Source organism: Carcharhinus amblyrhynchos, chromosome 6, assembly GCF_965287045.1.
Source record: "Carcharhinus amblyrhynchos chromosome 6, sCarAmb.v2.hapA, whole genome shotgun sequence".
NCBI lineage: Eukaryota > Metazoa > Chordata > Chondrichthyes > Carcharhiniformes > Carcharhinidae > Carcharhinus > Carcharhinus amblyrhynchos.
In genome coordinates, this window is record NC_137329.1 from 17,749,004 (window position 1) to 17,773,803 (window position 24,800).

General features: G+C 40.3%; 1 protein-coding gene across 3 annotated transcripts in view; it reads right to left on the reverse strand.

Annotated features, from left to right (window-relative positions):
• The window catches only part of LOC145343718 (uncharacterized), an 81,530-nt gene that overhangs the window by 15,027 nt on the left and 41,703 nt on the right, over nucleotides 1-24,800 (reverse strand). For all 3 annotated transcript variants that reach the window (XM_080189954.1, XM_080189955.1, XM_080189953.1), the window contains exons 17-21: nucleotides 21,497-21,627; nucleotides 16,693-16,802; nucleotides 15,779-15,947; nucleotides 14,912-15,016; nucleotides 392-10,630 (exon numbers count right to left, since the gene is read on the reverse strand). In XM_080189954.1, coding sequence (XP_080046080.1) covers nucleotides 392-10,630; nucleotides 14,912-15,016; nucleotides 15,779-15,947; nucleotides 16,693-16,802; nucleotides 21,497-21,627 — 10,754 coding nt within the window. The remainder of the gene's footprint in view (nucleotides 1-391; nucleotides 10,631-14,911; nucleotides 15,017-15,778; nucleotides 15,948-16,692; nucleotides 16,803-21,496; nucleotides 21,628-24,800) is intronic.

Here is a 24,800-nt window from a genome sequence, read left to right on the forward strand (position 1 = left end):
GATACAAATCCTGACACCAAACAAGTAATCTCATGACTGAGTTAAAATTTTACATTTAGCACCTTGCAATCGTTCTCTACTTAACCCAATTGTTGCTAGGCAGCCCCATTATTTTGTACATAATTGGATGGCTCCTATTAGAAATGCATTTCCATTAACTAAAATGCAGAAGTCAATTCTAAGATGGGGCTCTGAAGTAGCACAATACAATGAACCTTCATTAGCATTCTACCTCGAGTTCATCTGACTGCTTGATTTGGGGTTGCTGGATGCTCTGTAATTGTCTGTCTTTGTCACTCTGTACAGCCACCACTGCCTTCTGAAAAGATTCTGTCTGAGAAGCAAGCTCCTTATTCTCATTTATGATATCCAAAAGTCTTTGCTCACTCACCAAATCTTTTGGCAACCCAACCGGTTTTTCTTCAGTTCTTCTCTGAACCATTTCAACAGCTTTTTCCGAGATCTTAGCCCTGGTTTCTGACTCCGCCAGACCCTCAACTTCAATAAGTTTGTGTTCAAGTTCCTCCAGGTCGGTTCTCTTCAGATTGATTTCCTTTTTGAGCTCATCACATTCCAGAGTTTTAAATTCAAGTTTCTGTTGAAGCTCGAGAATTAATTTGGTCTCATTTGCTTCAGGTTTATCCTTTATTGTGTTTGAAGTAGCAGCCCTGAGCCCGGTAACTTGCTCCAAAATTCGCTTGTTCTCTGCTTGCAAAGATTTCATGCTTTCGTTGCTTTTTTCAAAAGAGCTCTGTGCTTCTTTCCATTGTTCCTCAAGACTGCTTTTTTCATTCTCAAGATTCTTAATTTGCTGCAGTTGCTTTTGCAGCAGCTCCTTCAATTGGTTATCTTTCAAGGACAAGATCTGGTTAAGCTCCTCCCTGTGCTTAATCAATTGTGCTTTCAGCATTGCGTTTTCAGAATTAAGATCATCCATCTGGTTGAGCAGATTTCTGATCTCTTGCTTAAGCTCATTGTTCTCAGCTGCACTTTCCTGAATAATGCCATCTTTCTGACTTAGCATATCAAGATGGCGCTGCTCCAGTTGCGTATATTCTGACAAAATTCGATCTCGGTCGTCTTGAAGGGAGGCCATGGATTTTGTAAACGCATCCATTTTAGCAACAACTTTGTCTTTCTCCTCTCTACTTTTGTCCATCTGCACCCACAATTCTTTGGCTTCATTGGCTGCTTTTTGGCTATCGTGCTGAAGAATATTCAACTGCTTCTCATAATCCTCCACTTGCTTTCTGTATTGTTCCTGTAATTCTGCTACATACTCTGAAATTTCACCATCTTTTGATGATACGAGTTTCGAGATCTCCATGTCTTTATTGCTGAGCATGAGTTTCAGTTGCTGGGAAATAGCATTCTGCTTCTGTAGTTCAGCATTTAATTTCTCATTTTCAGACTGAAGCTGACAGTTTTCCAATTGTTTTTCTGTCAGGTCCTTTTCCAGCATTTGCTCTGTTACCTTCAACTTGCTCTCAGAGTGGCTCAAGTCAGAAAGCTGTGTGCTTAAATTAGTATTTTCCTGTGACAATTTGCTGAAAGCTGCCTCTTTTTCTTTCAACAATTCCTCCATCTCTTCTATTTTTTCATTGTGTTTGCAAATAGTCTCTTTCATGTTAGCCATTTCATTCTGATGTTTACTCTCTGCATCTTTACCGCTCACTGTAAGTTCATTTATTGTCTGCTCCATCTTTGAAGTTCTGTATTGGAGTGCCTGGAGATCAAAAGACTTTAGCTTGATTTCCTCATGAAGTTTTTGCAACAGTTCTTCCTTTGCTTGCACCTGATTTTCCTTATTTTGGATAGCATCTTGAAATCGCGTTTCCCATTTCTTACTCTCTTCAATGATCCTGTCCCTGTCATCTTGAAGAGAGGACATACATTTTGTGAACGCTGCCAAATTCGCCAAATTGTTATTCAACTCGCCCTGAAGCTTCTTAATCAGCAGATCCCGACCATTTAGTTCAGCCTGCACTTCTAAGAGTTCTGCGACCACTCTGTCTTTGTCGTGCTCCAACAAGTCGAATTTGTCCTGATAATTGACTATTTCTTTTTGATGAATTGTTTTCTGTTGGTCCAAGATCATAAGGAGTTCCCTCTCTTTGTCAGTTATTTGGGCTTTTGTTTTCTCCTCTTTCTTTTGCAGTTCTTCCGTTAGTCCTAAACACTGCGCACGAACACCATCAGCTTCATTTCTGGCGTCACGGAGCAAGACTTTATAAGAAGCAAGTTCTTCTTGAGCTAGCCTGACCTGCTCTTCGGAACTGAAGGCTTTCTTAGTTGCAGACTCAAGTTTCTTTTGCATTTCTTCACAGGCAGATCCTGATTTCTTGTTTGCTCGCTCCAAGTCCAAAATGAGCTCCTGGTACTTGATGCAGTCCTTCTGTAATTGATTTATTTCCTGTTGCTTTTCTTTTAACAACTCTTGCAATTCTTTGGTTTCACCCTTGGATCTGGTTTTCCCTCTCTGAGCAGACCGCAGCTTCTCCTCAAACTCTTTGACTAGCTTTATTTCCTGTGTTTCCTTTTCTTTGACCAACTGACATTTTTCTTCTTTGAAGCCATCTAGTTCATTGACGAGTGAATTATTTTGCACGTGAAGTGTCCTCAATGCTTCTGTTAGCTGATCAATCTTGTCCGCATTTTTAAGTAATTCTGCCTCCAGATACTCTTTCTCATTTTTGACTTTCTCTGACATTTCCTGAACATTCTCAAGTTCTTCCTGGAGGAGGGATTTGTCATCCTCTAAAATCTTGACTTTTTCATTTAAGTTTACAGTCTCCTGCTGGTAAGCTTTTACTTCATGTTGAAGCTCTACAATTGTAGAATCCTTTTCATGGCACTCCACCTTGTGATGCAACTTCAATTGTTGAAGCTTCTCGGACAGCAATGGTCTTGCTTGCTCCACAACTTGAATCTCTCCAGCCTTGGCATCCAGAGATTGCATGCCTGAAGACAATGACTCATTGACTTGGAATTTATCAATTTCAGACTGGCGGAATGCCTCATTGGTTTGTAGCTCTTCTAGGATGGATGCAGACATGCTCAGTTCCTTCAGTAAATGCTCTCTCTCACTCTTAGCTTTATCAAATTCTGACTTAAGCTCTTCATAGGTTTGCTTCAGTGATCTGTTTTCCTCCAGGAGCTGAGTATACTGAACAGACAACTCACTTGTGTGACTCTGATTTGCAGCAGAAATGGTTTGCAACTCGACACTGACTCTTTCAATCTCCCCTTCAAGCTCCTGAACTCGCTGCTGCTTGGATTTTGCAAGCTTTCTCATTTTGTCCTTCATTTTTTCATTTTGATCACTGGCCTCCTCGAGCTGTTTCTCAATATTTTGTCGCTCAGCATCAACTTCACGGAGTCTGAAGACCACCTCTTGCTTTTCCTTTCTGGTCATTTCAACTATCTGCCTCATCTTATCCATTTCATTCCCAATGTTTTCATAGGACTGCAAAAGAGACTCGTACTCATTCTTCAGCTCATCACGTTTGGCCTTCCACTCTGACAGTTCTGCTGCCTGGGAATTCCTTAATGAATCCAGCTCATGAGAAAAGTCCTGTTTCTCTTGAGTTACTGTGTCTAATGTATGCTTTAGACTTTCGCATACAACATTTAAGTCCTGTTTCTCTGCAAATATTTTATCCACTTCAGAAAGAAGCCTCCTCTTCTCTTCATGGTGCGCTGAAGCTGCTCGCTGTAAAAGCTCGAGCTGTTTCTTCATTTCGGCTGCGCTTCTTTCAAGGGTAGAAATCTTGGAAGTAAGTTCGTCTTTCTCAGATGTTAAAGTATTAACATCCTGCTTCAGAGTTTTATTTTCTTTCAAGGCCTCCTTCCGGGATATTAGGGCTGCTTGCAGTTTTCTCTGAATCAGTTCTTTAGACTTGCTCTCCTCAGGATTATCTGCTGCCCTCTGCTGAACTTCGATGACAGGCAATTTTGTTCTTTCCTTTTCCACTTCGTAAGTTATTGTCCGCTTTTGCAATTGTAATTCCAGTTCCTCTAAGAGCTTCTCTTTCTCAGACAACGTACATTCCAAAGACTTTATGGTGTTATCACGTTCCTGTAAACACTCACGCGCCTTCTCTAGCTCTGACTGTGCAAACAATACTTGTGTGCGCAGGTTATCTGCATCTTCACTTCGAGATTGGTGAGCTTGCTTCAATTTTGATTTGACTTCAGAATTCTCCTGCTGAAAGGTGACCAGCTGTGCTTGGATTTGATCTTTCTCCCTGTGTAAATCCAACAGTTGTGTTTTCAGAGTCCCCATTTCTTTGGCTGAGTTTTCCAGCTTGCGAGAATAACTTTCTTTATCCTCAAATGCCTCTTCCAAAGCAATTTTGAGGTTTGCAGCTTCAGCTTGGACTGACTGCCTCTGATTTTGGAGCAAACTGATCTCTGCAGCTTGCTTCTCCCTTTCCTCTTGGTGCCGACATTCCAGGCTGGACAGAGAATGCTTCAGCATTTGAGCCTCTTCCAATGTTTCAGCAATCCGAATTTGCGCACTTCTTAGCTCTGATATTAGTTTTGTTTTATCTTGCTGCAGTTGTTCATTATCACTTTGAAGGCTTTTCACATCAGCATCCTTAACTGCTAATGTGGAAACCATGCTTGCTAATCTCTTCTCGAGGGTCTGAACTTCATCTTGCTGACCTAAGGCAGCAAACATTTTGCTCTCCTGCTCCTCGAGCTGAACTTTAAGCTGTTCTAACATCTTTTCTTTGTCACCGAGCAAGACATCGACAGAATGCAACTGCTTTTGCAAAGTCCCTATTAACTCTCTGTTACACTCAAACTCCATTAGCTTTGTTTGATATGTTTGGTGAAGGCTAGCTAGTTCTTGTTGCACATTTTCTAACTCTTTGGTTTGCACAAGATACATTTCTGAAAGATGGCTGTACTCTTCCCTCTGAAGGGACAGCTGCTCTTTGTGATGTTTATCCTTCTCTTGACCCTTTTTGATAGTTTCCTTCCGAGCTAAAAGAGCAGCCTGAAGTTTCTTTTGTAAATGTTCCTTTTCCTGTTTGAGTGCATTTAACTGGTCAGTGACCTCAGTGATACCAACGCCACCACTTTCCGAAGCTTCAGGTGATTCCGTGTTTGGATGGTCTGTTTTTTTAGATAACGTCATTTTAATTTTCTCAAGATCTGAATTAAGTCGACAACATTCCTCTTCTTTTTCTTTTAAAGCAGACTGGAGTTGCGCAATTGAGGAATCTTTCCCTTGAACAGTTTGAAGCAACTCCACAGACAGGGCTTCAAGTTCCATTTCACATTTACTGACATTTTTCTGCCACTGTTCCACAACAGTTTCTTTGTGAGAAAGGGTCTCGCTCAGAACATTTATATCGGTGTCCTTTTCTACCAGTTGTTGCTTCAGGACTTCCAAGTGTGTCTCAAGCTGTTTCATCTGATTCTGTCGAACTGTCACTTCAGAGTTCAGCTCTTGTGTCCGACTTTCGAGCATTCTGCAACTGTGCTGCAGTTCTGCGATTTGCTGATCTTTTGTTGCGTCAGCGATGGCTCCTTTCTGCAGCTCTTCAACTTTCTTCATCAAATCCCTTCTTGTTAGTAGTGCAGCTTGAAACTTCTTTTTGAGCAAGTCCCTCTCCTTCGTAAGCGTTTGTGTTTGCGAACGCAACTGTTCATTTTCGGTAGTCATGTCTTGGCACTGGATTTCTTTGGTACTCAGAAGAATTTCTTGCTGTTCCAGGTGTTTCTTATGCTCCTCCAGTTCACGTGTAAGCCTGTCTACTTTTTCATCAGAAACACAGTACTGCGCTTTAAGCTTTTCTATTTGATCAGTCAAGTGTTTTTCCTCCTCTGCTGCTTTAACCATTTCCTTTGATATGGATTCCGTAAGCTGCATGGCGGAAGCATCCTTTTCTCTCAGCTGCTGACTGAGAGAGAACACCAACTCTTGCTGTTGGTTTACTTGCATGTTCAGTATGTGCGCTGCTTGCTCTTTCTTTTGCAGGGAATCAAAATGCTGAGCACCTTCCTTGATTGCAACCTCCAACTGCTGGGACTTCTTGTTCAGTTCCTCCTCCAGAGTACGGATCTGCTCCTGTGCTGAACTACTTTGTTGGAAACTTTCATCTAAATCATGTTGCTTTTCTTTTAGTTCAGCTTGTGATCGCTGCAGCGACACCTGAAGATCAGTCACTTGTCTCTGTAAAGCTTCTACTTCCAAATGATGGCTTAATTTATTTTGTTTGAGCTCATTACAGAGTGAAAACTTCTCTTCTTCAGAAGACATTAATCTATCAGCCACGCTGTCTGTGATTTCTGATCTACCCTTTTCACTTGCTGAAAAGCTATTCTGCAAATTTTCAATCTCTTTTTCTTTCTCAGACAGAATTTGCTTTAACTCATCCACTGCAGATTCACTGCTTAAAACCAAAGCTAACATTTCATCCAGTCTGGATTGTTTTTCAACAACTTGCTGTCTGAAGCTTGATGCCAGCACTTCTTGTTCTTTCAGGCAACTTGCACTGGTTTGTAATGCAGATGACTGTTCACAAAGTTTCTCTTGCAAGTTATCTAGTGTCTTTTGCAAACTGTCTATCTTAACATCTTTCAACTCTGTTTGAGTCTCTAACTTGTTGAGTTTCTCTGTTAGCAGACTATTTTTATCAGTTTCTCTACCAAACTCCACCAACCATTTTCTTTCTGATTCCAACAGATTTTGTTCTAATTTTTGAACTTCTAATTTCAGTTTTGCCATTTCCTCTGATTTAAGACTGACCTGCTTTTGAAGACATTCATTTTCATCCTTCATTTGCTGTGCAACTTCAAGCTTCTCCTTAATGTCACACATTGTTGCAAGCTTCTCTTCAAGCACCTGTAATTCATCGGATTTCTGTTGTAACTGCCTCTGGTATGAAGCGCTCACTTGTTCCTTTTCCACCATCAATATGTTAACCTGCTGGTCCAACTGTGAATTTCCATTTTTAAGTTGATCACGTTGCTGATGAAGATTTTCAATCAGTGCAGCCTTTTCTTGACAGTCTTGAGCTGATTTTTCGCTCAAAGTCTTCAGTTCTAACTCAAGTTTTTCAATGTGCTGTGTCTGATCCAAATATTTCTTCTGAAGGATTAGTTCAGCTTGCTTTGAGTCCTGATTAACCATCTCAAGTCGTTCTACCGCTTCCTTATATTGGATTTTTTGTGCTTCTAGAGCTGCAATCTGGCTTTCCATATTCCTCTGATTAATAGCAAACATTTCGTCTTTTTGCTGCAAAGCATTCCCATAGTCAGTTAATGATATCTGACTCTTCTGCAGTTCCTCTTTCAGTGACTTAACTTCGACCACCAAAGCATTTGCATTACTCTCTGTAACTTGAACACGGGCATCCTTTTCACCAAGTACTTTCTGAAGTCCTGCTATTTCTTCCTCCTTTGCATGAAGTTCTCTATTAAGTTCTCTGAACTGTTCAGACTGCGCAGCGTACCTTTCCTGTAGGTGACTAAAAGCAGTTTCTTTATCCTGCAGTGACTCCTCAAGTCGCTTTGAGTCTGAAAGCACGTTCTGCACTTTACTCTGGAGCTGAGAAATCCGCTCAGTGCTCTCACTGAATTGTGATTTCAGCAAATCGCTCTCGCTCGCTTTGTCTTGCCATTTCCTGACAAGTTTTCTTTGCTCTATAATTGAAGCCTCCTTTTGAACAAGGACCTCTTTCAGTTGGCTTAACTCTAAATTCTGTTGGCTTATTTGACTATTAAGTTGTGAAAATACATGTTCAAGATTAATAAACTTTTCATTAAGTGCAGCATATTCAGCTTCCTTTGCCTGTATCTTTAGCATCAACTCTTCATTGCAAGTTGTGGTACTCTCTTTGATCTGTAACAGGGCCAGTTCCTTTTCTTGAATAATACCCTTCAGCTGATTAGCTTCAGAGATGGCAGCAGACAGTTGCGTTCTAAGCTGTAAAACAGAATCCTCGGTTTCAGAAAATGCTGTCTTGACTTTGACACACTCTTCAACTTTACAGGCCAACAACATGTCTCTTTCCTCGATGGTGCGCTTTAGTTCATGAGTTTTCAAAGTCATGTCCTGGATTTGGTTCTCAAGTTTCGAAATGGTTCCCAAACGTTCGTTACATTGCAATTCCAGTGCCCCGAGATCTGCAACCTTTTTCTGAAGCTCTCTGAGTTCACCAGTCTGCTGTTGAAGGGTTATCTCTTTCTCCTGCAGCATCTGCTTAAGCTGAGTGGCTTCGCACATCATAACTTGGACCTGAGCTTGCAACTGTGAGATTATCTGCACGTATTGACTCAACTGCCCTTCCCCTTGCAACATTTTGGCTTGCTGCTGAGGCAGCAACATTGACTGCTGATTGGGTGAGAGTCGTTTCCCTTCAAGCTCCGATATAAAAGTCTCAGTAGCGACATTTAAGGTGCTGGCGCCTTCATCAGAGGAGGTTATCATCCCCACCTTTTGTGACAGCAAGCACTGAAGGGCTGTAATCTCATCTGTTTTACTGTGCAGCGCAGTGTTCAGCTCCTCAAGTTTCTCTTTAAATTTGCGATTTTCAGTGCTGAGAATTTGTGCTTGATCCCGTGCAAGGGCAGCCACAGACTCACAGTCACTGGCTTTTTCCTGCAGCTGACAGTGCTCAGCAGTCCACTTACTTACAGATAGTTGCAGCTCCTTATTTTCACTCTGAAGCCTTTCTTTGTCAATATTCAGTGCTTCCAGTTGTTTCTGCAATGACACAATCATATCAGTTTTCTGATCAAGCTGGCCCCGCAGGTCACGGCTTTCACTGGACTGCGTGTTTATGAGAGATTCTTTATCATCCAACCATTGCCTGAGTTTTTTCTTCTCTTCTGTCAATGCTTGTACTTGACTCTCTAAGCTTTTAGCTGCAAGCTGGCGCTGACTTAGTGCTTGCTGCAGGTCATCGCATTCTGCCAACTTTTCTTTCAAAGCCGCATCCTTGGCCCCAAGTTCAATATTGAATGCTTGAACCTGATCTTGTAGCAGCAACAATCTCTCTTGCCCCTCACAAACCTGGTTTTGGAGTGAGCTGCATTCAGCACTTTTACTGCTCAAAACTTCCTCCTTTTTAGTGTTTATAAGCCTAAGTTCTTCAAGCTGCATTGTCAAAGACTGCAGTTGCCCTTGAATCTGCTCAGTCGTTCTTTGATGCTCCAGGATTTGATCTTTCAGAAAGTTACACTCATTCATCTTTTCATGTAACTGCTTTCCCACTGTTACTTCCTTCTGCTCCAAAGCTTTTAGAAGGTCTAGCTTTGGGATGAATGCTTCTTTTTCTTTTTGAAGCTGAGAGATTGTGCTGGTGTACTGTAAAATCTGTTCTTCTTTGGAAACCATTTCATTTTCTAACTGTTGCACAACATCATTTTTCTTTGAAAGCTCATCTCCTTTATCCTTTAGGATCTTGTTGAGATTTTCACTTTCAATGCTCAGCTCTTTCACCTGGCGCTCCAAATTGGACTTGATTTCCATTGTATTAGCAATTTTTTCATTTGACTCAGACAGAAGCTTGGATTGCTCCGAAAGGCTCTGAACTTGATCTTTCACCAATGCCTGCAGTTGCGCATTTGCTTCGTCGACCATTTTCGTTTGCACTTGTAAGTCAGCAACTAGTCTGGTCCCCTCATCCACCTGCCTTTTTAAATCTTGCCTTTCAGTTTCTTTCAACTGTACTTCTTGCACCAGTTGAGAATTAGTTTGTTCGATACTCTGAAGCCTTTGCTCCAAAGAGGCAACAATGTCCAGCTTCTCCTGCAGTCTCCTGTCAGCTTCTTCTCTGTGTTCAGCAAATTGCTTGGTTAACTTTGACAGCTCCCCCTCTTTAACAATAGTCTCAGCTATCAGGTTATTGCACTGATTTTTCAAGGTTTTCAACTCATTCTCCAAACATTGCTCTTTCTCTTCCTTCTCCCGGAGTGAGCTATCAAGCCTTCCTTTTGCCGAGCTGATTTCAGTCAACTGAGCCTTGAGCTTTTCAATTTCTTGCTGGCTGGCAGCATGAGTTTCTTGAAGCTGTTGGGTGGTTACGGCAACCTTATTTTCAAGCGAGGATATCTGAGTTTGGCATTCCACGAGATGAACTCTGTTCCATGTATTCTCCTGCAATTCTGAACGTAGGCTTTGAATGATGTTGTTATTTTCTCCAACCTGCTTCAATAGAGCTGCAATTTCTTCCCCCTTAGCTTCAATTTCACCCCGAGCATGACTGAGCTCAGACTCCACTTTAGAAAGTTGATCAACAAGTGTAGAGATGCTGTTGTTCATGGTCTGTTCATCAACAGATTGAGTCTTCTTTAGTAATGTGACCTCCATTTCAACCTTTGCTAAGGCTTCTTGCAGTTCTCCAGTCTCCTGCTCCTTAGATCTATTCTGCATTTTCAATACTTCATTCTGCTCTGAATATTCCTCCACGCTCTTAGAGAGGACAGTCAGCCTGTACTCCTTCTCCACAATTGCCTCCTTAAGCGTGTCAATCTCTCTTTCACAACTTTGCAAATCATCAATCAATCGGGCTCGTTCTTCCAAGTGGCTCAAATTAAGCCGTTCGAGTTCATCATTTGTCTGCTCGAGTTCCTGGCGTAGAGCTTCCATTGTGATGTCCTGTTTCTGCACCTGAATATCACAAAAGAAGATATTTATGTGACAGTACAAACACAAGTCAGTTTGGTAGTGTGTACTTATCACAACAATCTGAATTGGAAAAATCAGATTTGATTTTGCACAAATCACACATTCTCAAAACACTTAAAAAAAAAAGGCCAAACTAAATCAGTGGAAGGTCTCCCTCTAATCAAAAATTAAAACTAGGAATATCAAAAATGAGGTAAACTAATTTATCCTGTCAAACCTCATAGCTCTAACCTCTATTCTCACGTGTGCTACATTTAATATCTTCTTACACATCTCAAATAGTTCTATACTAATATCTCATTTAATAGTTTGTTCTAAACATTCATCACACTTGGTGTTCATTTTTTATTCTTTTGCAGGATTTCTCCTAGTGAAGCCAATTTACTGCCCATCCCTAATTACCCTCGAGAATGTGGTGGTGAGCTGCCTCCTTGATTGCCACAGTTCACATGGTGTAGGTATACCCACGCTGCTGTTAGGAGGGGAGTACAGGATTTTGGCCCAGTGACAGTGAAAAAACAGCGAAATATTTCCAAGTTAGGATGGTGTACAACTTAGAGGGGAACTTGCAGGTGGTGGTGTTCCTACGTACCTGCTGCCCTTATCTTTCTAGGTGCTTGCAAGGTAAAAGGAGTCTTGGCAAGTTGCTGCAGTGCATCTTGTAAATGATGCACACCGCTGCCACTGCGCATCAGTGGTGGTGGATGGGGTATCAATCAAGCAGGATGCTTTGCTACGGATGGTAATGAGCTTCTTACTGCTCCTATCCAGGCAAGTGAAGGGTCTCACACTCCTAACTTGAGTCTTATAAATGCTGGAGAGGTTTTGTGGAGTTAGGAGATGAGTTATGTGTCGCAGAGTTCACAACCTCTGACCTGCTCCTGTATTTATATGGCTGATCCAGCTCAGTTTTTGGTCAATGGTATCATCCAAGATGTTGATAGAGGGAGATTAAGTGACAGTTAGGCCATTAAATATCAAGGGGAGATGCTTAGATTCTGTCTTGTTGGAGCTGATCATTGCCTGGCATGAATGTTACTTGCCACTTATCAGCCCAGGTCTGAATGTTTTGTTGCATATGAGTTTGGACTGCTTCAGTATTTGGGGAAACACAAATGATGCAGAACATTATGCTATCATCAGTGCACATCTGAACTTCTGATGGAAAGAAGGTCATTGATGAAACAGCTGAAGATAGCTGGGCCTAAGAACACCACAGTGAGGAACTCCTGCAGCAATGTCCCAGGACTGAGATGAGTAACCGCCAACAACCACAACCAGTAGAGAGCTTCCCCTCCTCATTTTTGCTGGGGATTTGTGTTGCCATACTCAGTCAAATGCTGCCTTGATGTTAAGAGCATCACTTGAATCTCGAGTTCAGCTTTTATCCCTGTTTGAACTAAGGCTATAATGAGGTCAGGAGCAGGATGGCCCTGGCAGAAGCTAAACTGAGCGTTAGTGTGCAAGTTATTGCTGATTAAATGCCACTTGATAGCGCTGTCAACAACACTTTACATCATGCTGCTGATGATCAAGTAGTGTGGAATGGGGTGGGGTGGATTTATCTGGCTCTTTGTGGACAAGACACACCTGGGTAATTTTCTGCATTGTTGGGGAGATGGCAATGTTGTAGTTGTACTGGAACAGCTTGGTTAGGATGTCACCAGTTCTGGAGCACAAGTACTATTGTTGGAATGCTGTCATAGTCCATAGCCTTTATGGCATCTATGTCTTTAATTATTTCTTGATATCACATGGAGTGAATCAAATTGTGTGAAGACCGACATCTGTGATGCTGGGGAACCAGGAGAAGGCTGAGATACATTTACCACTAGTCTTCTATGGCTGAAGATGGTTGCAAATACTTCAATGTTGTCTTTTGCACTGATGTGCTGGGCTCCCCCATCATTGAGGAGGGGGCTATCTGTGGAGTTCCCTCCTTTAGTTAGCTATTTAATTGTCCGCCACCATTCAAAACTGGATGCGGCAGGACTGCAGAACTTAGCTCTGATTTAATTGTTGTGGGATCACTTAACTCTGCTTATCACACACCGCTTAGTTCTTTGGCGTGCACGTAATCAGGTTTTAACATCACAAGGTTGGCATTACATATTTTGGTCTGTTTAAACAATGGTTGTTGCCTGGTTTGGTGGTAATGGTAGATTGGGGGATATGCCAGGTTATGAGGTTTTAGATTGTGGTTGAATACAAATCTGTTGCTGCTGTTAGAACAAAGAACAAAGACCAACACAGCACGGGAAACAGGCCCTTCGGCCCAACGAGCCTGTGCCGCCATCTTAACAATGTGTTTTTCCTCCTCCACCCTTGACCCATGTCTATGCTTGTGGTACCCCCATTGGAAACCCACAGCACTTCATAAACATCCAATTTTGAGTTACATAATCCAAAATTTATCGCATTTAGCATGGTGGTGGTGTCACAAAACATGACAGAGGGTATCTTCAACTTGACGACTGGACTTCATCACTCCAGGACTGTGCGGTGGTCACTCCCACCAATACTTTCATGGATAGATGCATCTGCAACAGGCAGATAGGTGAGGACACACAGATTGTGCCCTTACCCTTACCTAGGGCGCACAGAAACTCCTGGGATTTTGAAAACTATTAAAAAAAAGTAGACTAATTTAAAATAGGAATCATATTGTGCCTTATATATTCCATAAGGAATCACAAAGTGTCTCAAATATCATGCAAAGGTATTGTCTGCATGAACATATATAGGTAGAGAATTCTGAACAAATATTGTAAATTGAAAATGTAGTTTCAAATATTTTGCGAGCTTTGGCCAAGATGCAGCCTGTCTCAAAGCATAATGGGAAATGAGCAGAACTAGACAGGCCGCATTCTTTGGAAACAATAAGGTACAGAATATATTCTCTGTTATCAGTAGAAGACTCCGTAGCTGCAAGCTATCAAGGTTTTAAAATGAATAGAGACATTTAGCTTGTGGTTGTAGAGAACAGAAGTATTCAGCTTCTATTGATAAAGGGTAGCTAACAGACAAAGGAAAACGACCCCCTCTCCGTTCCAATGCTTTGCAGGTGACGAAAACGATCCTTGAACAAGTAAGGTTGCTACGCAATGAGGAGGGGGTGAAAGAACTCCCGGGTCCGTATGACCAATGAGTTCCCAACTCTGCTAGAAGGTAAAATGCTATTGGCCTAGGTAAATTATGTGTATTAATGTAATTAGATCATCCAGTTTGGATGACCATTTGGGCAGCAGAAACAAACCTTTGAAAAAGTAGATCTGTTTTACATGTGTACTGTAATGTCAGAGAGAAGTTGGAAATTTCTAGCTCTCTCTCTCCCAGTTGGTCAATAAAGAACATCTTTAACTGTATACTGTCTTTTGTGAGTCTTTGTATTAGCTGAGTTCTGCTCAGTACATGGCACCAGAGAGAAGTCCCCAGGAAAATCCCCTTACAGCTTTCTTGATAGTTCACTCACCACCTGCTGCAGACCCAATCTAGCAGTTATACCCTTTAGGGCTCCACCACCTCAGGCAGGTCCATCTTGTTGGTGGGAGATGGGACAGGAAATACCTATGGATGATGGTGATGGTGTCTGGAAAATTATCTAAAGATATAATTCTGTGAGTATGACTTTTTCAGGTTGTTGCTCATCTTGTCTGTGGGACAACTCTCCTGATTTTGACACAAGCCCTCAGGTAGTACAGGGTTGGCAGAACTGGGTTTGCCATCGTCATTTAAAGTAACTTCACTATTAAACATTTTTTTAGTGAGTTTTAATACAACATACCGCATTCAAGAGTCCTGATTTTCACCTAATCTTTCGTGAATGTTCATTAATTTTAAAGATGGAGCCTCATCTTTCTTTAAAGGTTTAAGAAAAACTACAATTTCTACAAATATATTTTGAGTTTGTCTAATTCTTTTGATTTTATTAAAACAAATTAAAGTGGCTAAAATCATCACAGTAGTAATGTGTTGTGCAAATTGGATCATGTTAAAGATATTGATAGTCACCAATTGCTATCTGAATACGCAGAAGAAAAACACTGCATAGTTAAATGGAAACTATATAGCCATCCACCATGATACATCAATACATGCTGAATCTTACAAAACAGAAGGTGGTCATTTGACCCAACTTAATTGTGCTGACAATTTTGGAAGAGCTATGTAATTAGTGTCACATTCCACCTCACCCTGCTGCGTTTTCCCCACCTTTTAAATATTAGCAATTTGGATGGTTATATATTTTAGAAAAAGACATGCCTTTTCCTTGTTTGAAGAAAGTTTCTCGGTGAGGTCCAGTACTGTGTTTTTCAGGTCAGCACATTCTACTTCATAAGCAGCACATTTCACGGTAGCTTTTCCGAGCTAGTAGAGAGAGAACAATTCATTCCTAAATACTTTCACCTTTAGCATAGTATGCAAGTAAAAACAATAAGTACTATTAAAAAGAAATTTTGTTCACCTTCAAGTGCAAAAAAAATGATTTTGGGATTTCTCCTGCTGTAGACAAAGTAAAAGGAAGCCCCCACTGTTTGTGAGAAAGAGCTTGCTACAGAAGGGACTAAAGGAGAATCAAACTTGAAAATAAAACAAACGGTACAAGGTATGGGGAGTGAAACCTATAGTAATTTACTTATCAACGAATTGAACTGGGTATCAGATTCAGGAGTGAGACAAATTCTGGTTACAATTAAAGTACTTAATGGAAAATGAATATGGAATTTGTTCAAATAAGCAAACCATTTAAATTATTTTTTGCACTGATTAAACATACAATTCTATCATGAGGCTATGAAAGTACAGAGGGATAAAGGCAATCAAAGAAATCACACTTGAGGAGGTAATTCTGGAGTGCAACTTTCAGTTATGTAGCACATCCCCCATTCAAGAATGTTCCAGAGCATTTAAGTTTGTGAGAGAGGATACTGATTACAGAAAAGAAGAATGGATTGAAGGCACAATCCAAGCCCACTCCAGGATCAAACAGAAGATCTGATCTTTTTACAATATAAGCAGTTCACCAACTGAAAGTCAAACACATATTTATGCTTCTAAAGGCTTCCATTCCTCAAACCAGGCTTTGCTCTGTAATCATACAGCAGAATATGGCCATGTTCGGATACTTACATTTTCCTCAGTATGCAAGAGCTTTTCTGTAAGATCTTGGTTGATTATTCCCTGGACCTTCAGGGATTCCTTTAATTTATCCATCTCTGGAAGTTTTTCTGAGGCTTCTGCCAACATTTTCTCCTTTTCCATGAGTGAATTTTCCAGGAAGTCTCTCTTGTCACTGATTCTATGTTGTCAATATAAAATAATAATAAGAGACCATTCAGTCCATCAAGACTGCATCGACTCTTCAAAACGGCTTCTTATCCTCCCCCACCATCCTGCTCTATCATCATAACCCCACGCATTTAACATGGCTAGTCCACTTAACATACACATCTTTGGACCGTGAGAGAAAACTGGAGTGCCTGGAGGAAATCCAAACAGACACGGGGAGAATGTGCAAATTCCACACAGATATCCAAGACAATGAAAAGCTGTGATTGTTCCCCTGCCAGCAGAAAAGATAAAGGAGATATTGTTCAAAATTACATGGGACTTTAGTGGAGAAAGAGAAACTCCTTCTACTGACAAGTGGGTTGGTAACCGGAGGACATGGTTTTAAGATAATTAGCAATAAAAAGGAAACAAATAAAACAAATACCCACTGGTTCGGCATATGCAACACCTTTGTATGAGCACACCCATTTTAAAAGGCCTTTGTTCCAAACTTGGCCAATCAATGAGGAGTGAAAAACCAATCATTGGGCAAAGTAAAATGACCTTTCCTATGGTCTTTATTCAAACAGGAGACCTACTTGCAGCAACTTGATACCTGAACCAACTACTGGAATTGACGCCTAACAGGGTGAGCTGGATGCCTATGGCTAACACACACAACTAAGTCAAAAAAATTTCAACCTCTGGAAATTTAACTCTTAACAACTCCTGCAGTCCATATCAACCTAAAATACAGAGGCTGATGTTCTTACCCTTTCAACTGCTCATTCAGACTGGAAATCAGATGCTGGTGTTGTTCAGAATCTCGGTTTTGCTGGCTTCGCACAAGGGACAGTTGATTTTGTAAGCGTTCGCATTCATTCTGCAACAGGAAAAAAGTTTTTGGCGGACTTGCAGGCAACATTCATGCCTTCTTCAATGTACAGTAATAGTTTCAGAATTTAGTTTTCCACTTTAGTTTTTGTTTCTCCAAGGTAAAATGTGAGATTACAAAACAGAATCATTCAAATATTCTCCAAGTTCATTAATTTGTATAGCATCAGCTCATTTGAAATTACTCAATTATTAAAGCTTAGTGTAATTTACTGCGTCATTTTTCAACACTGCAAAATATATAACTGCACATTTTAAAAGCTAAAACACAGACACAATAACAACATATAGACAGTCACATCTTCAATTTTTATGAAGTCCCCTCCTCGGCATCTATGACTTCTCATATATGGTTTGTGTCATGGTGGATATTTAGAGGCACTCTTGTTCTTCTGTGTTCCTCGACATTCCTCGAGTGTAACAGGTTTTCTGGAGGGAGGAGTAACAATCCTTTGCTCCACTAAACAATGCATTTGAGGGCTGAACCTGGGATTCTAGCATTCATCAGCAGTGCACCTCTCAGGCACCTTGCTGATTGTTTGTTCATTCATTGACTAATTTTCTAAAATGCACCAGAAGCAAGTATTGCTTCCTGTTGGAAGCTCCCAACTGCAAAACCATCCGTTCTGTTGCTGTGTTCAAACCACCACAAACAGATGCTTCCTTGACTGTCTGAGGAGTTCACATACAGGATACAGGTCTGAGGAGTTCACATACAGGGACACAGGTCATCTTCACCTTGTAAAAGGTGAAAGCATGAAAAGACACTGGAATTTAATGGAAGCTTATTATATTTAAGATGCACGAAATATTAGGACGGTATTGACAAAGTCTGGCAAAGCACAGGGATTCATCTTCTGAAAAGGAAGATCAACATAACTTCCTTCCCTGTAAGGATGAAGAATTCCAGCACAATTGCACGACTGCGTGTTTGTTCTTGTGGAAGGATGAATGCCTTCTAAACAACACTGTCTGTCCAAGATGATCATTTCACCAGACCAGAAATTTGTTACTACAAAAAGTTGGCTAGTTCACAGCTAGCTATTTCGCTTTTAGCTGCAAACAAAAATCAAAGTTTCACTGATAGAATAGCAAGGCCAGACCACTACTTAGGTCAGCTGCTTAACCACTTTTTATCTCTTTTTTCTCAATTTCTTTGGCACTCATGAAGGTCATGAGCATAGTATCATAACTATTCATTTTGCCATATCTCTTAGACCTAGAATCTATCTGATAGCCATTCAGGTATGGGTAATTTGCTTCCAAGCATGGGCAGTGGGAATATTTAGACTCTGCATCTGTAACTATTGGATTTTAGAGGAATGAGAGGTGATCTTATTGAGACATAAAGGATCCTGAGGGATCTTGACAGGGAGATGCTGAATATTTTCTTTCACCAGGAAAACAAGAATTAGAGGACACAGCTTCAAAGTAAGGGTCTCCCACTTAAGTCAGAGATGGAGAATTTCTTCTCTGACCAGGTCATTAATCTCTGGAATTCTCTAACTCAGGGAGCAATGGAGTCTGGATCACTGAAGATATTCAAGGCGAATTCAGGCTAATTTTTGATTTACAAGGCAATCAAGGCAACATAGGGGCAATTAAGAAAGTGGAGTTAAGGCCACAATCAGATCAGCTATGATCTTATTACATGGCAGAACAGGCTTGAGGGGTGGAATGGCATACTCCTGCTTCTATTTCTTATGTTCTTATGCTACTATTAAGTGGCTGAGTCACTAACTACAGAGGTTAATCACCTACTCGATGTATCCCACACGATGTAACAGAAACCTTTAAAGCAAATGGCCTGGCTATGAAACATTAGACAATTTCAGCCTCTTATTGCCTTATTATTCTTCTTGTACAGTCTAGCTACTCCCTGCAAACATGCCGACAGTCTGCATACATTCACCTAATCCCACAACAGGCACAGGATTGAACAGTAACACGGATCACTGGTTAGTGTTTTCCAAAGCTACCTTTAAATTTAGTGGACTGTTAGTGCTTCCTTCTCTCAAAACAAAGGCCTCCCACTTTCATCTCTAATCCCAGTCAGAAGAAGGGAAATTATTCAACAAGTTTTATCAGAGGACAAGCTTTGTGAATCCAGTAATGAATCCAGTCTGATGTAGGAAGGCGAAAGCATGAACACCACCTCATTAAATGAAATACAAACTCAGCTTAATACAAAGGGTAAACATGCATGTGTTTGGGGAAAGAGTAGGATGAGAGACTAATTGGATAGCTCTCACAAAAAGCTAATACAGATATGTTCGGCAGAATGGCCTCCTTCTGTGCTGTATCATTAGACTATGACCTACAAATAATCATGGCCTCAAACAATGTTAGCAACTGGGTGATTACAAGGTTTGTTTTACAAAACAATGTCTTTTTTTTCAAAACAACATCTACTCTCACTGTGCACCTTGATTCTTTCTGCAATTAACTGGAGCCTTTTCTCATTTTCTAAACAAATGGAAAATCATAATTTGATATCCCAGTGACGTGAAATCCTGGCATTGGAAATATCCACTGCTTTACACATTTATCCTCTTTGCATTTGTGCCACCTGCTGTGCCCAATAGTCACTGCAGACTCTTGTATAGAACCCAATTCCTTGGCAACACGAGAAAGAAAATATACGGGATATGCAGTCCTGTACAATAATGGTGCAAAATTGGATCAATACTACTATTTAACACAATATAAAGAAAATACTTACTTACCCAAAAATACAAAAAATAAATTTTAGTCAAAAAGACTTTGTAAAGGCATGACTTAAAGATTAGCACTGTGCCTCACAGCACCAGGGACCCCGGTTCGATTCCTGGCTTGGGTAACTGTCTGTGTGGAGGGTGCATGTTCTCCCTGTGTCTGCACGTGTTTTCCCCAGGTGCTCTGGTTACCTTCCACAGTCTGAAAGATGTGCTGGTTAGGTGCACTGCCCCGAACAGGCGCCAGACTGTGGCAATTAGGGGAATTTCACAGTAACTTCATTGCAGTGTTAATGTAAGCCTTACTTGTGACTAATAAATAAACTTCAAACTTTACTTTCTGTGGGCTGGAATGTTCTGATCTCCCCTGCAGTCAGGATTCTCTGGTCCTGCTGCAGTGAATGGAATTTTGGCTGAACACCAAATTCTCTGTTCTTGCTGGTAGAAGTGGCAGGGCGAACAAGATCAGAGAATCCCAAACTATATTTCTTCTTCAAAAACAAAATTCGAACATAAATTGAAAATTCACTGATTGAGACTTCAAACTTGTATTATAGATAAAATAAAGATGGTGTCTGTTTTATGCTTGACATTCTTTAGGGCAAAAATATTCTAAAATACAACTTCACTGCTTTTTTTCTTTATAAGGTTCTTTAAAGGAATCTTGGGATGAAAAATATAATACTTGATAAATTGTTTACTTCCACAAGACTGTTTTTAAAATTTAATTATACTGGTGTTTACAACTGCCAAGGTAAAATCGAAGAATATGGGAACAGGAGTAAACCATTCAAGCTCATGAGCCTATTCCATCATTCAGTCAGATCAAGGTTGATCTACATAAAATACACTAGACCTTGGTGACTGTACTTTATAAATAGGGAAGGAGCTGAAAAATATATATCAATTGTCATATTTTCTATTTGTGAAACACAGTATGCTTTTATCTATTCCGAACATTTTAAATAGGAGTTTTTTTATAAATGTATTTGAAGTTTTAGACATGACACTGAAGGCATGGCCTGGCAGTGCTGACCAGGCACCCTGGCACTGCCCAAAGGGCATAACTGTTATGGGGAAAGTGCAATGGAGGTGGGGTCTGAGCCTCTTCATTATTTAGGGTATTTTCCACCAGCAAGTCTTGTCATAATTGACTTTGACGTAGTCACATATAACTATAGCACAATGACACAAATTAAAAGCCAAACTTAGGCAAAATACCTACACACATACAGAAACCAGACCCGACAGGACATGACCAAGTGTACACTGCAACTGTAATTCATCAACTCAAAATTGAATCATGGGCAAACACACCTGGGGAACCCTCAGTAGCTGCCCCTCTTCACAGACACCAAAGGTCACCTGTATTAGAAGGCCTTGTTACAAGATCCTTGAATTTAAGTATTTTCACAGTTTCATGATCAAAGGTTTAACAAGATTCAAAAGGTCAACCTTGGGGATTAATCCAAAAGTTTTGAGTTGGACTTTACATCCCGATGAGACACTTATAAGACAATATGAAATGGCATCGGCATGCAGAAAAGTTACAACTCCATCTCTGTAGATAAACAGGAGACAGGGATTATTCAACTGTTCTGCTGGTCATGGCTTCCAAATAGGTTAATTCTCCAAACAGAATTGAAAGAAAAATTCATTTAATCAGCCTGTTTAGGTCAACAATTTTATAATCGAGCGACGCAGTAATAAATTTCTTCAAAAAAAAACACATCACACACGATTTATTATAAAGATTGATATAAAATACTACCAATGTGACCAAACACGTAACGAACCATTATTACCAAACGTTGTAGAATATTATTTGCTAATGAGCTCAAAAGCTTTTTTTTCTAGTTTATATTTATCAAACAACTTTTATGTTGCATACTTGGCCGTATCATTACAATAATTGCCTGACATCAAGCTACTCATGAAACTGGAAAGTGGACACCCTTCACATCCTTACCTGGTGGAACTCTACTCTGGTACGGAGCTGTGCTTTGTCTTCCAAGTCCTGACAACGCTCCTCCAACACCAGGATTTGCTCCTGTAGTCTGTTCCGCTCCAGTTCTAGTTCCTCAACAACTGCCCTCAATCCTGTATAATTATAACTCTGTTATTTCAAAACTTGTGGTAATAAAAACTAAACTGAATAGAATTTATTAAAAAGACTAATAAATATGGATATATTCTCTTTCTCAAGCTATTTTTAATCAAAAACTTTGGGCCGGATTTTGCTGCAGAACTAACGGCAAGGCTATCAGCACTCACCATTGTTAAAGCATTAATTGGACCACAACTTCTGACAATTGTACACGTGCAATTAAATGTGAAAATCAAGAAGTTGCTGTTCGAATTGCCCTGATGCTCCAGAAGCTATGCTATACCAGTAACGCACCCAGACACGGCATTAATGCACAGGGAAGAGCATGAAATTGCAGAACTTAACATGATGGATACCCACTAAACAGGTCAAAAAAGGCTTTTTCATTCCAGTGCAGATAAATTTTTTAGCAACATGATCACTTTTAATTACTGCCAAACAATTTCTCTGCCACTGAATCTCATCCCTTCAGATTTTACATATTGTTGGAGATTTAAAAATGTTTTTATTTTCTTTTTGTCTTCAATCTCTCTCTTTCTCTCTTACTCCTCTCTCTGTTCCTGATTTGACATTGAAGTAAATATTCTGAGACTTTGTGTTTCAAACTCTGCACTGCTCATTAATGGTCTTTATTCTGACTCGTTGTTTGTCCTGCTCACGCAGGTCAAAATCTTAAAAACCATCATAAAAAATTCTCAAGTAAACCTGTGAGCAAGCCCAAGTGTAACGGACAGCTGGTGCTGTTGGCTTGCCAATGAGAGCAAAATCCGTCTATTTGTTTTTGAATATTCTATATTATGCTCATGAGCTAAATGATTTTAAGTTAGATATTCTATAACCTCAACTTTGCTTCACACATTCTATGAACACAGAAATATGCAAGCCAGATATAAGTGCAAATTTTGACATGACACTAGCCATATCACTCCAATGTAACTGTCTCATGCTGCACACTACATGCAAAAAGCTCTCAAAATCCTGGATTTCAGAAACACCATCATCTCCTCTTAAAGAGGGAAAGCGGAGAGAGATGATGGGAGTGAATGATTAGACAGAAACAAAAAAGATCAAGAGAAGAAAGTGCCATTGGAGAGGAAATCAGACACAGTCAAAAGCAGAGCAGGGGATAAGCAGAATTCAGAAATAAAGGAAAATGAATCAAGAGTAGTGGCAGGAGTAATGAGGGAAAAAAGGATACGGAGTTGGGGAACAACAATCCATATCAGACCGTAGGAGGAAGTGACAACGAACGACGGAAGGACAAGATTCAGGTTTTTTTTTTGCGGAGAGGAATGATTTTGGCATTATTGATGATGAAGGAAGGGGAAGGGCAGTCAGAAGATAGAGCCACCGCTGGCATTAGGCCAAGCAGGAATAGTTTCCTGATGAGGGGATGGGCTTGGAGAGAATCCTAGATGTCACAGACGTTTACAGCATGGAAACAGACCTTTCAGCCCAACTTATCCATGCCACCCCTTTGTTTTTAACCGCTAGTCCCAATTGCCCGCGTTTGGCCCATATCCCTCTATACCCATCTTACCCATCTAACTTTTAAAAGACAAAACTGTATCCACCTTTACTACTACAGCTGGTAGCTTGTTCCAGACACTCGCCACCCTAAGTGTGAAAAATTTGCCCCTCTTGGCCCTTTTGTATCTCTCCCCTCTCACCTTAAACCTATATCCTCTAGTTTTAGGCTCCCCTACCTTTGGAAAAAGATATTGACTATCTAGCTGATATGTGCGATGAAGATGATATAAAGTGATAAAGACCAAGGCAAGGATGAGGGTTGAACGTGTTTAAGAAAGAAAAGAAAAAGACGGAGGTAACTGAGCAAATATGTAACCTTCTCACATTTAGCATGAAAATAGAGGACAGTACAGAGGACTTTCAACTGTGCTTACCCTCAGGTTCTAACAGAATGACTTAGGAAAGGGAATGAACTAGCAACATTGCTTTGGATGATCAGGGCAGTTGAATAACTAGACCAATCATGCATTAAGTGAGCAAACATGAATTTTAATGGAGTTGTGTTAGTGAGTGTGGTAGATGGGGAGGGAATGGAAAGGAAAAAGATCAGAGAAATCCATCCCTTGCCACCTCCTTCCCTAGTACACCATTTTCACCAAAAATATCAAAAACAGGAAAGAAAATATATTAAACTTTAATGGTTACAGGCATTGTGCGTGCGTGTGTGTGTGTATATATGTATGTATATGTGTGTGTCTGTGTGTGTGAGCGAGAGGGAAACAGAAAAGTCAAAAACACAAGCGTGAAACAGAGAAAACAGCAAATTAAAGACATCATTTTTTTGTCTTCAAGCAATGCTAGAGGGAAACAGCTAACCACAATAATGGGAATTCCATTATGCTTGAAAATTTGTTAAACACCCTACCAATTCTATGTCAATAATTGCAATCTAAACAATCATTGATGTCCACTCCAGTCCATTTTATACCCTTGCCAAAGGGGGATACTGTCACCTGACATTTACAGATTTGTAATGACATCTGGGTCAGAATGTGCACAGGCTTGCATTACTACACTTGGGTCATATTGTGAGCAAAAAACAGAAAATGCTGGAAAATCTCTGCAGGTCTGACAGCATCTGTGGGGAGAAAATAGAGCCAACGTTTTGCATCTGGATGACCCTTCATCTAGAGTCAAAATGTTAATTCCATTCTCCCTCCACAGATGCTGTCAGACCTGCTGGGATTTTCCAGCATTTTCAGTTTTTGTTTCAGATTCCAGCGTCCGCAGCATTTTGCTTTTACTATATCGTGAGCAGGCTTGCATATCACCTGAGTTAGAATGTAGAGTACATTAAACAAACTAGGGATTTTCACAGTAACTTCATTGCAGTGTTAATGTAAGCCTACTTGTGACACTAATAAATAAACTTTAAAAAAAACTTTAAACTATTTGCAGCTTAATAACTTACAGCTACAGTGATGATGCACCATGAGCAGCATGTTTGTAATGTTAATTGTGCTACAACTTAACTTGTTAGCTACAATCCTTAACCTTTACTTTAGCTGCTCTGGTTTGCAAAATAGCCAACTATACCATTAGTTTCACAATATATTTTAGACAACTAATTTTGCACCAGATCACAAAGGAAGTTGGGAATAGTCAGCTTTTTGGATTAATTCTCAACTCCCTTGTC